The 14,826-nt window shown below is 38.2% G+C and overlaps 1 protein-coding gene across 1 annotated transcript in view; it reads right to left on the bottom strand.

Moving 5' to 3' along the window:
- Positions 1 to 1,446: 1,446 nt before the first annotated feature.
- WDR18 (WD repeat domain 18) overlaps positions 1,447 to 14,826 on the bottom strand; it is a 765,213-nt gene continuing 751,833 nt past the window's right edge. Inside the window, exons 9-10 of the mRNA XM_044054012.1 lie at positions 6,302 to 6,370; positions 1,447 to 2,271 (exon numbers count right to left, since the gene is read on the bottom strand). Of these exons, the coding sequence (XP_043909947.1) occupies positions 2,143 to 2,271; positions 6,302 to 6,370 (198 nt within the window). The 3' untranslated portion in view covers positions 1,447 to 2,142. The remainder of the gene's footprint in view (positions 2,272 to 6,301; positions 6,371 to 14,826) is intronic.

The following is a 14,826-nucleotide window of genomic DNA, read 5'->3' as shown; positions in this document are numbered from 1 at the left end:
AATGCCTTTGATCCTCCCATCTGGATTCAATACCTTGAATCTCACACCTACTCTCAACATCCCAATTGCCACGATAAAATGTCTTCTCTCCTGCCTGGTGTACCACGAATAAGCATTTACACACACTCCTGTATCCCCAGTTTTTAACACTTTTCACTGCTGCCACAGTTTTTCCAGGAACAGCGGTTTTTGCTGATATGACTCCAACATTACTAATTTAGGTCTTGGCTACTTTCCTATCGCTAGATTTAGAGCATACAAACAATATACACTTACATATATCCTGCTATGGAATACCAGTCCAGTAGCTTATTTGTACAATCACAAAATTAATGCAATCTTATTCCTTCTAGTTTCTCTAGTATGGCAGAAAAACTCATGTGTTATCTGCATGCTCTGTCCTTTATTTCATGAAACAAGTCTTCTTGAGAAGCCTCATATTCAGCCAGTCTTTCATTGCAACCTTTGATTTCTCCAGCTTTAATGAGCTGGAACTCTCAACCACAACTACCACCCTGCTAACATAGGTTTAGGGCTTACCCGGCCTGCATTCCCAAGTGGCTGGGTTGAAAAATGGCCCTTCAGGAAGTGCTAAATTGCTTCTACTGCTTGGAGTAATGGTATACTATGCTGCTGCAAAGCCTTGCCTTATGATCTGGAGGCTAAAGGAATAATAATGTTGCTGGCTTGCATTTCTTGGGCATTAAACATGAAAATATTTTCAAAATGAATACTAGAAATGAGAAAGAAACTGTATGAGCTACTGAAAGGAACTAGTGGCTCAGCATATTTACTTATGGCAGAATATTTTCAGCCATGATCTGAACCACTAGACAAATGACAGTGTGCATTATAATGACCTAGCAAAAATGCCAGAAATATAGTGACTGCATACAACTATTATAATAAGTATTCATAACACAAATGGCTAGAAACAATATAAAGATGCCATGTCATAGTAGATTACATAAATCTGAATACATCCAGAAACTGAATATGCCTCATGAAGACATAGCAGCATTGATTATAGCATGGAATTGAAAAAACAGAAACAGACACTTAACATTAAGCAGTGACAATAGCTTAATATGGAGTAGTGATATACCTCAATAATGTAGCAAGTCTGATAAACGAAGTATATGATGATTGTAATCTAATGACACATACTGTTGAACACATTTGCATTTGAATAAGGCAGCCAACAGTCTTTATATACTTAGTGTACTTGGCTACATTGTTGGTTCAGTGGAATTTAGTATTAACATCAGTCAGCATTTGCTGCTCAATATTTAGGTTAACCTGTTACCTGTAAAGCATTCATACAGTTTTTCTTTAGCCAGATGAGCTTTTAACATCTTCCTGAAAAGGGTTAGTCTGCTCTCTTTTTTTTACCCATTCCATGAATGTGGTAAATTTACAGAAAGATTTTTCACTACAGGCTAAAAATATTTTACATCAAATTTTTATTAATAAAAATGGTGAACATAAGGAGAGGACAAAGGAAAATACACATCTTCAACACAGTAATGTAATGGACAAGGTACACATTACAATAACCCGTGGCCAAGATATTCTATTTCACCTGCAATAGTCTGGGACCTGTAATCAGCCAGTACCAGTGGAGCACAGGCTTTTTTTTTTTCTTTTTTTAAGGAATATGATTTTTTGCTCAATACAAATACAACATGTGCACTCCGTGTTCGGTTACCTGTTTTATGACACTGCCTAGGCATATATACACCATACCACGTAAATTTCTTCAAGCTTACTGAGGCACATTGGTGAGATTCTATTACAGCAAAAAATTCCATTCCTTGCAATGCAAGAAATTTTTGAGTGAAAGTAATATTGCATCTTACATATTCCGAAACTATGGTAACAAATTCTCCTTACTTAAAAAAGCACATTATAGCAAAATAATAACTAACCAGCTCCTTTTGTCTTTCACTTCTGAGTAGTTTAGAACAGTGAAAAAGATAGTAAAGAATGCTTAACAGAGGAAGTATCTCTTCTAGTCCTCTTTCTTAATACCTATAAATCTTATCCAACTTAAATGTGCAACATGCTAGAAAATAGCACACTGTGCCCCTCTATGCACTTTAAAAAATGGCCTCTGTTGTCGGGACAGTACTGACAGCGTTTTTATGTCTGTTTGGTTAAAATCTGTGTGGAGAAATCATACAATTCTCTGTTAATTTTCTTCAGCTTTTTGACTTCCTCCTCTAACTCAGCCACACGAATCTTTGTATATTCTCCATCTCCAAAAAGATTCTAAAGAAAAGAAAAAAAAAATAGAATAATCAGTCTCATAAATGTAAATACAGAAATTACTTACTTTTCATGACAATGTTTCCAGCTTTCGCTTAATCGCTCTTATACTGCATAACTCACTATCACCAGTATTACCCACATAACCATTTCCTTCTTTTACAGACCTGTGTAGGCATCTATTTACTGAATTTGATAACCAGGTAGGAGGAGTAGTTAACCAACTGTCTAAAGCTATGACCCAGGAAGGTTAGGGCAATGACTGACATTATGCATAAGACTCCGAGACAGATCAACTATTTACAATACTGCTGAAGATCAGATAACACAGTAAGTGCTTATAATAATGATGTAGACAGAACTTTGACAGCAGTGTCCTGACTATGAAATGAGGCAGCATACATTAGAATGAAGGTTTCAGCACTAATGTAATCTCTCTCTCTAATATATATATATATATATATATATATATATATATACACACACACATGCATGCATACATATATACACACAAAATCATGGTTTGGTAGGTGATTAGTTTCAAAGATTGTGTACATCACCCCTTAGGAAACATTTATTTACCTTAACTATAGTTCTTCTAGAGGTACAGTGCGCCCCTGTGTAGCTCATTGCTCACTCTGCAACACTGATCCTATAAATCTGTTGAGCATGGGCTACCCATATCCACCAAAAACATGACTGCAAACAACCTTATCTTTATGCAGTTGGGTTACATGTGGTGGGCACTGCTGCAAGGTTCTACAGCAATAAAAACCTGGACTGGTGGAAAATATCTCCCATGTCTAGCCAAATTTATTAAATCTGCACAACTCAAGAAACAGACCTGTAGCGATATCCTGGCACTGGAACATGACAAGCCAATTACCACTGTCTCACTCTCCTCACAACATGGAGAAATACTAATGCAAAAGACTCTTCCAGGATTCAGGATAGTCTTGCTAAAGATTGCCAAGAGTCTGGAGAGTCTTGCAGTCATATGTAAATCACTACTGAAAGATGCACAGAACTTGAGAATACCTAGCTCATCTCCTCTCCTTAGACAGCCATCTAAAGGCTCATACTTGGTCACAAACCTAGAATGGCAGCACGGCAGAACACTGCCTTCTGTACTGGGGGGGGGGGGGTAACGACATTTTAGTTTTGGCAACTACGTGGAGGGGCTTTTTGGTATGCCTGCTCAAAGACAACTGACGGGATGATTTTCTAGAATGTTTGCACAGAACAATTGTTAATACATACTCATAAATGGATCTATTGCAGAACAATATGTCCCATCAATATGGAAAACTGCTTACATAATCCCCATACACAAGGGAGGCATCTCAGCAAACTTTCAAAATTACAGATCCACTGCCATTTTATCCCCATTATCAAAAGTCTTTGAAAGATGCATTCACTCTCAACTTCTCCTATATCTTACTACCAATAACCTTCTAACAAACTCACAGCATGGGATTAGACCTTATCACAGTACAATAATTGCTCTTCTAAGTTTCACCAACATCATTAATCAACTTAGAAATGAAGGCAAAATAATTTCAGCTGACTTCCTTGATATGTCCCAAGGCCTTTGATACAGTTTCCCAACACACATTACTAACTGTTCTTTCCAAATTAAACCTCAGTCGTCCTGCTCTCATATGGTTTCATAGTTATCTAAATGGTCGCCAACAAGCAGTAAAATGGCAGCAAGACTACTCTCCACTTCTTCCCATTACATTAGGGGTCCTACAGGGATCAATCCTTGGCCCTTTACTTTTCAGCATCTTTACAAATGACCTTAGTACTGCTATTTCACTAGCTTCCATTATCCAATATGCAGATAACACAACACTTCAACACCTCCAAGACATAACCCAGAAGTCCTTCTCTGATATTGAATTATGGCTATCAAACTCCCATCTCATACTTAACCCCCCAAAAAAACAAAACTTATGATTTTCCAACCTACTAGACTCTCGTACACCCCTACCCACCTTATACATTACTTTTGGCAAGAACACAAAAATCATCCCTGAACCTCAAGCAAAATTACTTGGTATTACAGTTGACAACCTATGGTTTTGATGTACATATATCCCAAACAATCAAGAAAGTTTATAAAAAAACTGGGCATCTTATACAGGAAAAAAAAAATCCTATCTGATACTTCTAGGATTTCTACTTATAGAACCTATTTCCTGTCAACCTTGCTCTATGCCTCCCCAATTCTTGTTAATCTAAAAAAGGCAGACTTAAGGAAATTTTAAATATGCTAAAACAATATAGCAAAATTTGCTACTGACTGTCCACATCAGGCACATCACTGTCACTCCTTAAAAAAACTATCTTGGCTAGAACTACCACAACTACTAATCATACAATCAACTAATCATGGCACACAAAATATTATATCAGGCCGAAAAAATTCCACCTCTGTTAAACATATTAAAACCTTATTTTACTAACCATAGTCTTAGATCTGAAAATAAAACACTACTACAAGTGAACAAAGCAATCAGCACTGCTGGTGATTCCCTATATTCCCACTATGTAGCATAAGTCTGGAATTCACTTCTTCCTATTAGATCTACTACCAATGTTCATCAGTTTAAAAATTCCCTAAAATTTCCTTAATAACGCTTGACTTTGTACCTGTAGTAGTCCAGGCTAAGTGTCTGTAGAATTGCTTGTTCTTGCTATCCTATCTCTTTCTGACTAATAGCTATATTCAAACTTTTGTAATATTGTTATATTTAACTGAATTGTTACTTTAAAAAAAAAACTGCACCTGCTGGATCTATGTTAATTTGTACTTTGTATCTTAATTTGTCTCTTGCAATATGTATATGTCTGAAAAAGGTTATATATTACTGTATAATTTCTGTACTAGTATGTATTTGTGTACTTTTAAGATACATGTGGAGCTTTTCTCTCTGGGCCTCTGCTGAAAACGGGGTTTTCACCCAGTCGGATTTTTCCCAGTAACCAAATGTAAATATATAAATAAATTATACCCCACTGCACTGCACTCAACAACTACTAGTAGTTTTGGGTGAAAGAAATTAATATTTTGTTAATGCAGAAAGTTACACTGTCTTTATACCTACACCCCCTCAGAGTAGATTTTCATTACGAGGAGTTACAAACACATCAAAAGGGGATGCCTACCAATTTCACAACACATATGAGCTTATTCTAGCCTGTCAAGTTCTAGAGATTTCCAACTCCTTAATCTTTTGGGATCTGACTCTGTCAAGCGTAATTCATATGTGCTGTCTACAAAAGCAACAATTAAAATTCTGCTATGACTTTAGTAAGGCAGTTGTTTTGCTTTAGTAGTCTACTTGTGGCTACGATGAAAAGACAGCTAGAGGACTTAGCTAAAATGCAGAGTAAAGAACAGCAGTCAGAGGTTAATCACATTTCAGGCAGGGGAGAATTTATCCTACTCGTTGCCTATGTTACCATTCAATTGCATAACACTGTGGTGACCCCTAAGGTACCCAGACACAATCATGCCTACCATGTGTAACATTTAAAATGATAGCTGCCTAGCTTCTGCAGGGTGTAAGAGCTCACTTGAAGTATCATCATTCATTCTTATGATGTAATCAGTTCAACGTCATTCTGACTAATGCTACAATAATCTAGTAAGATCCCAAACCAGCTGGCTGTCACGGCAGATTGGTGTCCTCTTCTCCAGTGTGTCACTGCAAAGACATTTCGTACTGACAAAAATCTATTTTCTACCTTCCACATCAAATCCCCTCAAGAGGTAAGTGCCTCATGAAACTGGAACTACAAGACCTCTTTATAAACTACACATTCTATCTCAAGTAGGTAAACTCAACATGACCTTGGTTACTATTTTGCTTAGGGATGTCCAAACCCACAGCTGACTTCTCAAGAAAAGAAATCTGAAGGAAAAGAGATTTTAATAGACTATAGTTCTAATCTTAGTTCTTTCTCTTGCCTGATCACAGACATATTTGCATGATGGCATGACTGGGATAATGTTTTAGAGACTTACCTTATCTGCTGCAGCAGATGCAGTTGATAGTAATCTTACTGACTTTTCCAAGTAGCGTTCTTCACGACCCTGAAACGCACAAAACTTTATTAAATAAAGGCAATATGGCAAATAAAATATATATAAACTAAAAATAAGAACAGTAGAGGGAAAGTATTTGCTATATTTGCTATTTTCATTTTGTATGCGTCACAAGTCTTTCCACCACTTTACTGACTTCTGCTTCACAAGGATGCAACCATTATATCCATGCTACTTATTCACAATTAGATGCAAGGACTGACAAGTGCCTTGGGGCTGCTCCAGTGAGGTAGGGAAATTTTTTTTGAAATACCCTACTTATCTTCTCCCAAGTGCTTAATTTCAGTAATGCTGAAGTGGCTAAAAACCTGTGCTTATATGTGCTATCACATCAACTACACCACCTTAACCAGAAATGTAAGAGATGCAGATGACACCAGCACTCTGGTAAATTACAAAGTTGAACCTACTTTTATTAACTTGTGTATCCCGACCCAGAAGACGACACACATTAGCATTGTGGTAAACCACAGAGTCAACCTCTTTTCATCAATTCATGGCCTTCAGCTAGAAAAGGCAAACTAGTTATCATTTTGTCATTTCCTCTTCCACCTGGTCCTAGGTCATTAATCAAACATGGGTCACTGACACTGCAGATAGTAGCACTCTGCTCTGTGCCATTAGGATGGCCTTTGTTAAACCAGAAACCTATGATGGACTGGTGTACTGTGTGAGACAGCCTACAGCTTGCTATGAGGGACTCCAGTCTGACCCCAAAATGGATAAAACGAGGTGCGGTGTGTGTGTGTGTGTGTGTGTGTGTATGTATATATATATATATGTGTGTGTATGTATATATATGTGTGTGTATATATATATATATATATATATATATATATATATATATATATCTATGGGTCTACCAGAGATGGTCGACAAGCCATTTGATCGACTTTCATTTGGTCGACAGACAGATTTGCCCCCCTCCCCAATGTTGTGCGACCCTGGAGTTGATATATACAGTAAGGGGGGGTGGGGGGCACAGCCCCCCACATAAAACTGCTTGTCGACCAAATGAACTGTCGACCAAATGAAAGTCGATCATATGGCCTGTCGACCATGTGATAGGGATCCATATATATATATATATATATATATATATATATTTCAACCTGGATATATCCCAATACAAAATTGAGGACATGGTAATTAAAGGTGTGCACAAAAATGCTGAAACTATTTTTAAACAATTTTTCGCTGTTTTTTTTTTTTCATTTTGGGTAATCAGCGTTCGTATTGAACTGTTTTTTGATCCTACTTCCAAGTTCAAAAATGAAGCAGATGCCTTTTTGGAATACTGGGTTGCACAAGGAGTTATTCCTCCAAGGGTAAAAGACTCCTATCAAGCATTGTTTTTATTTTATCAGAGGTGAATAAAAACAAGAATCTACTTAGCAGACCAATTCTTTCAGGGTGGGGGTCCCCTTACAGAGCCCATTAGTTACTTTTTTGAGAAGTATTTTTTTTTTTGTTTGTTTTGTTTGTGACAATTCCAGGTTGCTTAAAAAGACTAGTGAATTGTTAAATAAAAGTCACAATTTTTTTTTTATTTCAAGTTTTGCAGTTAAAGGGTACAGCTACAGTTGAAGCATCTATCCACATACATGTGGATTTGTTTATACGGTTTTCTGAAATGATTTATGTAAACAATCCAATAATTACTTATTTTTTTTCATTTGGTTGGAAGATGGCGAAGATTCATGGATAACTGCTGGCTTATATGGAAGGAAGGGAAAGCGAAAATATTCACCTGTCTACAGTATTTAAATGACAATCCTTTCAAAATACAGTTTACTCAAAGTTGACAGCTTCACTACTGAAAGTTTGGATGTTAAGGTCTCCAGAGATTTGGATGAGTCAGAAATTAAGGATGTACACAGGAAAACATCTAAGAATTTCATTATCTTAAAGAACAGCTGCCACCCAAAACAACTTAAGACTAGTGTGGTAAAATAAGTTTATATGGGTAAAAGGCTATGTAGAGAAAATAAACCAGGAACCAGCAAATGTACAACACATGCCCGACAAACACTCAACAACAAAAAAATAAAATGCACATCAGCAGGAAGCCAGCAGGAACATCAGTTTATTGTAAAAATTGAGCGCTTTCGTCTCTCTGACTGGGGACTTCATCAGAATAACCATCTAACATTTTCACAGTATTAAATTCAAAGGGGCAGTATAAACCAAAAATTAATACATGAATAAAATTATAAACAATTGAAAAGCCTACAAACTTTATATATGATGGCATGGTTTTATACTAATTGGTTTAAAAAATATATATAAACCAGTTAAAATAAGGAAAGATACAAGGAAAGGAGGTGAAAAAATGCAAATGAAAATAGACAAACCATAACCCAACCAGACAAAAGTAACTGTTTTCCTATAACCTATCGGCTTTTTCCCTTAATATTGGCATTAGGGAAATGGTTTATACTGCCCCTTTGTGTGAACTATTCTGGGACTTGTGGAATTATGAGAAAGAAATGGCATGTGACCTTTTGTATAGGTTTCATTGGCTGTACTTAAACCAATGACAAGGTTTTACTAGCTATTTAATACTGTGAAAATGTTGGAGGTTACTCTAATGAAGTCCCCAGTTAGATGGACGAAACTGCTCAATTTTTACAATAAACTAGTGTTCCTGCTGGCTTCCTGTCGATACGCGTTTTACTTCTTTCTTTCCTTTTCTGAATGTTCGGGTTGTTAAATTTTCTGAGTTGCTTGTGGTTAGTTTTTTTGGTTAGAGTGGCTGAGCCTAAAATGGACCGTTGTCAACCATGACTTGGGCCAAAGTCAGTACAAAAATGCAGGTCATACAAAGCAACAAATCTTACAACCAACAAAAAGATCTTGTATCTGACTGCTAGAAAAAATATTCTGCCAAATTTAGAAGTTTCTAAAGCAGTCAGTGGCCAACTAATACAGCAAAAACAGTCTAGGCAGTTACAACAGCAGTCAAAATTTCACACATACCATTGCTGAATTAACTAAGACTGATAATGCATCTATCAGAATTGAGATGACAGGAAGACAATTGTTGACAGTGAAAATAGTAGACAAGTGGCTTTAGCAGCACTGAATGATTACAGCAATGCATTGGAAACAAGGGTCTATAGAAGAAGGTTACATGGAGCATGACACAGGGAGGGAGAGTCCTACTTACACGATTATACTTCTAGAGGAAAAAGAATCAGGGCAATGCAAAAGTAGTTTAAAGAGTAACAAAAGACATAGCAGATGACATCAGAAAAGGGTAGGGGGAAAAGAAACAAAGGCTTCAGTCATCCATCCATCCATCATCCCTTTTTCCCCATTTTTGCACATGGGGTCTGGGTGCCACTTCAAAAGTGACAATCATCTAGAGCAGAGGTTTACACTGTGGATATCATACAAGAATTAAAAAAAAAAAAAAAAAAAAGAATAGTGGCAAAGTGTAACGCAGTTGCTTTAACAACCTGATACATAAAACTAGCTTACAGAAACCTGTGGATTGCTAATGTCAAGACTTGAAAGGAAAAGACCATTAACACAAAGTGCGACTTAAGGTAACCATATGAAATGTTGAGTCTTGGAATGTGGAGACTGAATGGCTGAAAATGCAGACTTAATTAACATATACGAAGTCAAAGACTGCCATTCCTTGGAATATTCCATTTTCTCTGAGGTGTGGGAATCTCAGTTTGTATATAAAAATACAAGGTGCAGGGGCTTGCCCCCCCCACACAAAAACAAGTTTAAAGCAGAAAAGTGGTGTTCAATATTCACTTTTCTCCTGTACTCTGTGTCCCCCACCACCATTTTGGGACTCAACACAGTGAGTCTCTAATTATCTCTTCCTAGTGAAACATTAACACAAATGTGCAATCTCTCACATAAATGCAAGGCTGTAGTATGGAATGCTAATGGTAGGGGGTGAAAAGAATACCTCAAATCAAATAAAAGTCATAAAGAACATGTACCCCAACCAAGACATAAGATAGGTCTAGTTTAAAAGGAAGATGTAGAAGGGTAAGATGCATTCTAAGCATATCTACAGCCTGTCAAAGAATGTTAATGTATGTATAGGCAAAGCCTGACAGAACACTTTAGTGTGTGGGGATGCATTCCAAGTCTAAGCTATGAAGCTTGCGGCCAGTGTTTGTTGTGCTCCAAGGACCAAGACATCTCCAGGCCAGAGCAGTCAAGTCTTGGGTATTGCAGCCTTTAAGTGCAACAATGATCCAGTCAACAGAATGGCTAAATATTGTACAACTTGGCGTGGGTGTATTGTGCACATCTCATGACAAGTACAGCAGGAAGTATGATGCGCTGCCTAAAGTGTTCACTGATTAGTGCAAACATATCTACTTTGGACAAGTTCAATACCCTTCTTTATTGTCACAGAGCACTTTGTCAGTCCAGATTGCTGCAGTTGGAAATTTCACCTTCCCTGACATGCAATGACCTTGGAGTTAAAAAATAAATAAATTGTCGGTGGGGATACAAGGGTATGGGCCCCCTGACCTAAGAAAGCATGGGGAACTACTCCCTGATTTTTTTTTTTTTTTTTTTAACTTTGTCAACATCTGACTGCCCATGCTGCAGGTGTTGGTAGATGTTTCAACAGTCATACATATCCTCATGGATGGTCTGTTTTCTTAGACAAAAATAATGGTCCCTGAAATCTTTGATATTTTTTTTTTAGTTCTGCAGGCAAATCTCAAAAGGAAGGTCCTATGAAATAGTTTGTTCCGCCAACAGGTTTTAGGGACAGGTTTTTGGTCAAGCCAAGAGGTTAAAACAGCATACAGAAGAATGCATACCATAAAACCCAACATCCCACGATCCTCATTAAAAGCAGGAGCTGAAGAACCTCTTCAAGTAATTTACTCAGTGTATGCAGAGCCCAAATCTTCACTATCAAGTCACAATGCTGTGAAATGATGAAACATGCACCTTGATCTTGTAATAACAAACACAAATCATACAGGAATCTGACACACACCTACAAGTTCACCGACTGAAAAGGAAAGTGTTAGTTTTTCACCAAAACTAAAAATCATCACTTCACTACATATGTTCCTGGTGTGAGGTTTCCTAATGACATCAAGCATCTTTTGACTTCTTCTAAACAACTGTAAAGAGCCCCGAGATATAGGTAATCATCCTGTCACAGTGGAGGGGCACCTAGTGCAGGAACCTGAAATGCCTTGGGCAAAGCAGAAGCTAGAAGGCCTGAAGCTAGGTTTTCTTGGGCCACCAACATAAGCCTTGGTCTTTCTGCCTAGAATTCTATGAATAGATGAGTAGCTGCGACGAACAGATTAAAAGAAATATCCCCCTACAATAAACAGTGTGTGTGTGTGTGTGTGTGTGTGTGTGTGTGTGTGTGTGTGTGTGTGTGTGTGTGTGTGTGTACAAGTCTACTCTATGCCCTGATGAAACGGACAGGTCCTAAGAAGGAAAGTATTCACTTTGGTTTCAAAAAGATCAACCTCAAAGGGTGTTCAACACTGGAAAGACCATTTGAATGCATCTGTGATGGGGCAGAGGACTTCTACTAAGAGCTTAATAATGTCTGAAGTGACATCTGACTCCCATGAAAATACCTCTGTCAGTGGTCGACTGCCCACCAGTGTCACTTCGCAGTAAAGGAGAAAGGAGAAAGCCTGTTTGTCAGGCCTTACAGGGATGAGATTCAGCTTTACACTGTTCACCAGGGCCTATAAAGTTGGAAACTTTGCCCTCATTTCTAGAAGGCTGATGTGCAACTGCTCTCAAAATGTCATATGCCCTTTGGACAAGGGGACCTGAAATGAGGTCATAAACTGGTCAATGATACATCCATCAGTGTCAGCACACAGAAAAAGCATCCACCACCAGGTTAATTGAGGAGCGTATTCCAGTCCAGGAAGATTAGCACTGATCTTATTCAAAAGTGAACGAAGGATTGTCAGTACACTGTCCAGTGGATCACCCACAGATGAAGGGGAATCCAATGACAAATAACATTAGCGACTGCCATAAACCCAACAGATGCAGAAACAAATGCAATGATGTGGCTCTGGCACTAACACAAGGAAGCCAGATTCATGATCCCCTCTGCCATAAGGAAATGGTATGGCACTGAACTATGTGCTCGACTGCTTCAATGAGTAGACTTTTCACCATGGAGTATAAGGGAGGACTACTCATTTAACTATCATCATCATCATCTTTCGGATTTTCCCGTTAGGGGTTGCCACAGCGGATCATCTCTTTCCATTTCTTCCTATCCTCTGCATCTTGCTCTGTCACACCAACCGCCTGCATGTCCTCTCTCACCACATCCATAAACCTTATCTTACGCCTTCCTCGTTTCCTTTTACCTGGCAGCACCATCCTTAGCATCTTTTTCCCAATATACCTATCATCCCTCCTCAGCACATGTCCAAACCAACGCAATCTCGTCTCTCTTGCTTTGTCTCCAAACTGTCCAACATGAGCTGACCCTCTAATATACTGATTCCTAATCCTATCCATCCTAGTCACACCGAGTGCAAATCCTAACATCTTTAACTCTGCCACATCCAGCTCTGACTCCTGCCTTTTTGTCAATGCCACTGTCTCCAACCCATATAACATAGCTGGTCTCACTACTGTCTTGTAGACCTTCCCTTTCACTCTTACTGGTACCCGTCTGTCACAAATCACTCCTGACACTCTTCTCCACCCATTCCACCCTGCCTGTACTCTCTTCTTCACCTCTCTTCCACATTCACCATTACTCTGAACTGTTGATCCCAAGTACTTAAACTTGTCCACCTTTACCAACTCTACTCCCTGCATCATCACAATTCCTCTACCCCCCCCTCTCATTTACACACATATATTCTGTCTTAGCCCTGCTGACCTTCATTCCTCTGCTCTCTAGAGCATATCTCCACCTCTCCAGAGTCTCCTCAACCTGATTCCTACTCTCACTACAGATCACAATGTCATCTGCAAACATCATAGTCCACGGGGCCTCCTGTCTGATCTCATCTGTCAACCTGTCCATCACCACTGCAAATAAGAAAGGACTCAGAGATGATCCTTGATGTAATCCCACCTCCACCTTAAACGGATCTGTCACTCCCACTGCAGTCCTCACCACTGTCACACTACCCTCGTACATATCCTGTACCACTCTTACATACTTCTCTGCCACTCCCGACGTCCTCATACAATACCACAACTCTTCTCTAGGCACCCTGTCATATGCTTTCTCCAAGTCTACAAAGACACAATGCAACTCCTTCTGACCTTCTCTGTATTTCTCCAATAACACTCTCAGAGCAAACATTGCATCTGTAGTGCTCTTTCCTGGCATGAAACCATACTGCTGATCACTAATCATCACCTCCCTTCTTAACCTAGCTTCTACTTCTCTCTCCCATAACTTCAAGCTGTGACTGATCAATTTTATCCCTCTGTAGTTACTGCAGCTCTGCACATCACCCTTATTCTTAAAGATAGGTACCAAGACACTTTTTCTCCAATCCTCAGGCATCCTCTGACTTTCCAAAATTTCATTAAACAATCTAGTTAAAAATTCCAATACTCATTTAACTATGGTAAAGCAAAATCAGGGGACATTGAGAAGTAGTCTTCAGTAAGCTATGCCTTTAACCAATTAATTATTCAGATATTTTATTTATTTTGCAACCAGGCAAATGTACTGTAAATGGAAAATGCATGATCACTATAAACAATACAAAAATTGGCAGCTGGAAATTGAGAAAGTACAGTGAAAAGCAGATTAACATCATACATGTAACACCAATATATTACCACCATGAAAACAGCATGCTGAAATTAATGAAAATATAAAACAAAGCAATGAATATTCTAAGAAAGTACTTCTAATATAGGTCAGTGATGCGTGTGAAATGATAATGTCAACGGGACACTAGACAAAGCCTGTTGTGAAGACATAATAATAATAATCACATTATAGTGAATAAACAGTCAAGCCAGAAATGTAGTAATGTATGAATAAAATCAGGAGGAAACTAACCCAATTCAATACAACACAGCTTCTGCACTCCTAGTACCTGAAACACCAAACAATATGGCAAAGCAGAGACTAAAAGCAGACTAAAGTTGCTTATGGCAAAAGTACTATGTTGTACCCTGAAGAAGCAATTTCTTTATGCTGGATATATGATGCAATACCCATAAAATATAACCACCACCTATTGTTCATGGAAAAATTAGTTTACTTACGTTGATGTGCTTGAGAATAACTCATTTATTTAATGTTTGTCACCAAGAAGTGCTCTAAGTACATCACTACACAAGTTCTAATTTCAAAACTTATTCTAACTTGCAGACACAGCAAAAATGAAAGATGTACCAACTTGACAGTGCCCCTCAAGGTCAGATTTGTAGGTGGCAAAAGACAGAAGTCAGAAGAAAATTCACTTTGCAATTCAGAA

The sequence above is a fragment of the Protopterus annectens genome, chromosome 13.part0, assembly GCF_019279795.1.
Source record: "Protopterus annectens isolate FY-2018-M chromosome 13.part0, PAN1.0, whole genome shotgun sequence".
Taxonomy (NCBI): Eukaryota; Metazoa; Chordata; order Ceratodontiformes; family Protopteridae; genus Protopterus; species Protopterus annectens.
Note: the sequence above shows the minus strand (reverse complement) of the source record. Positions and strands in the feature narration are given on the sequence as shown.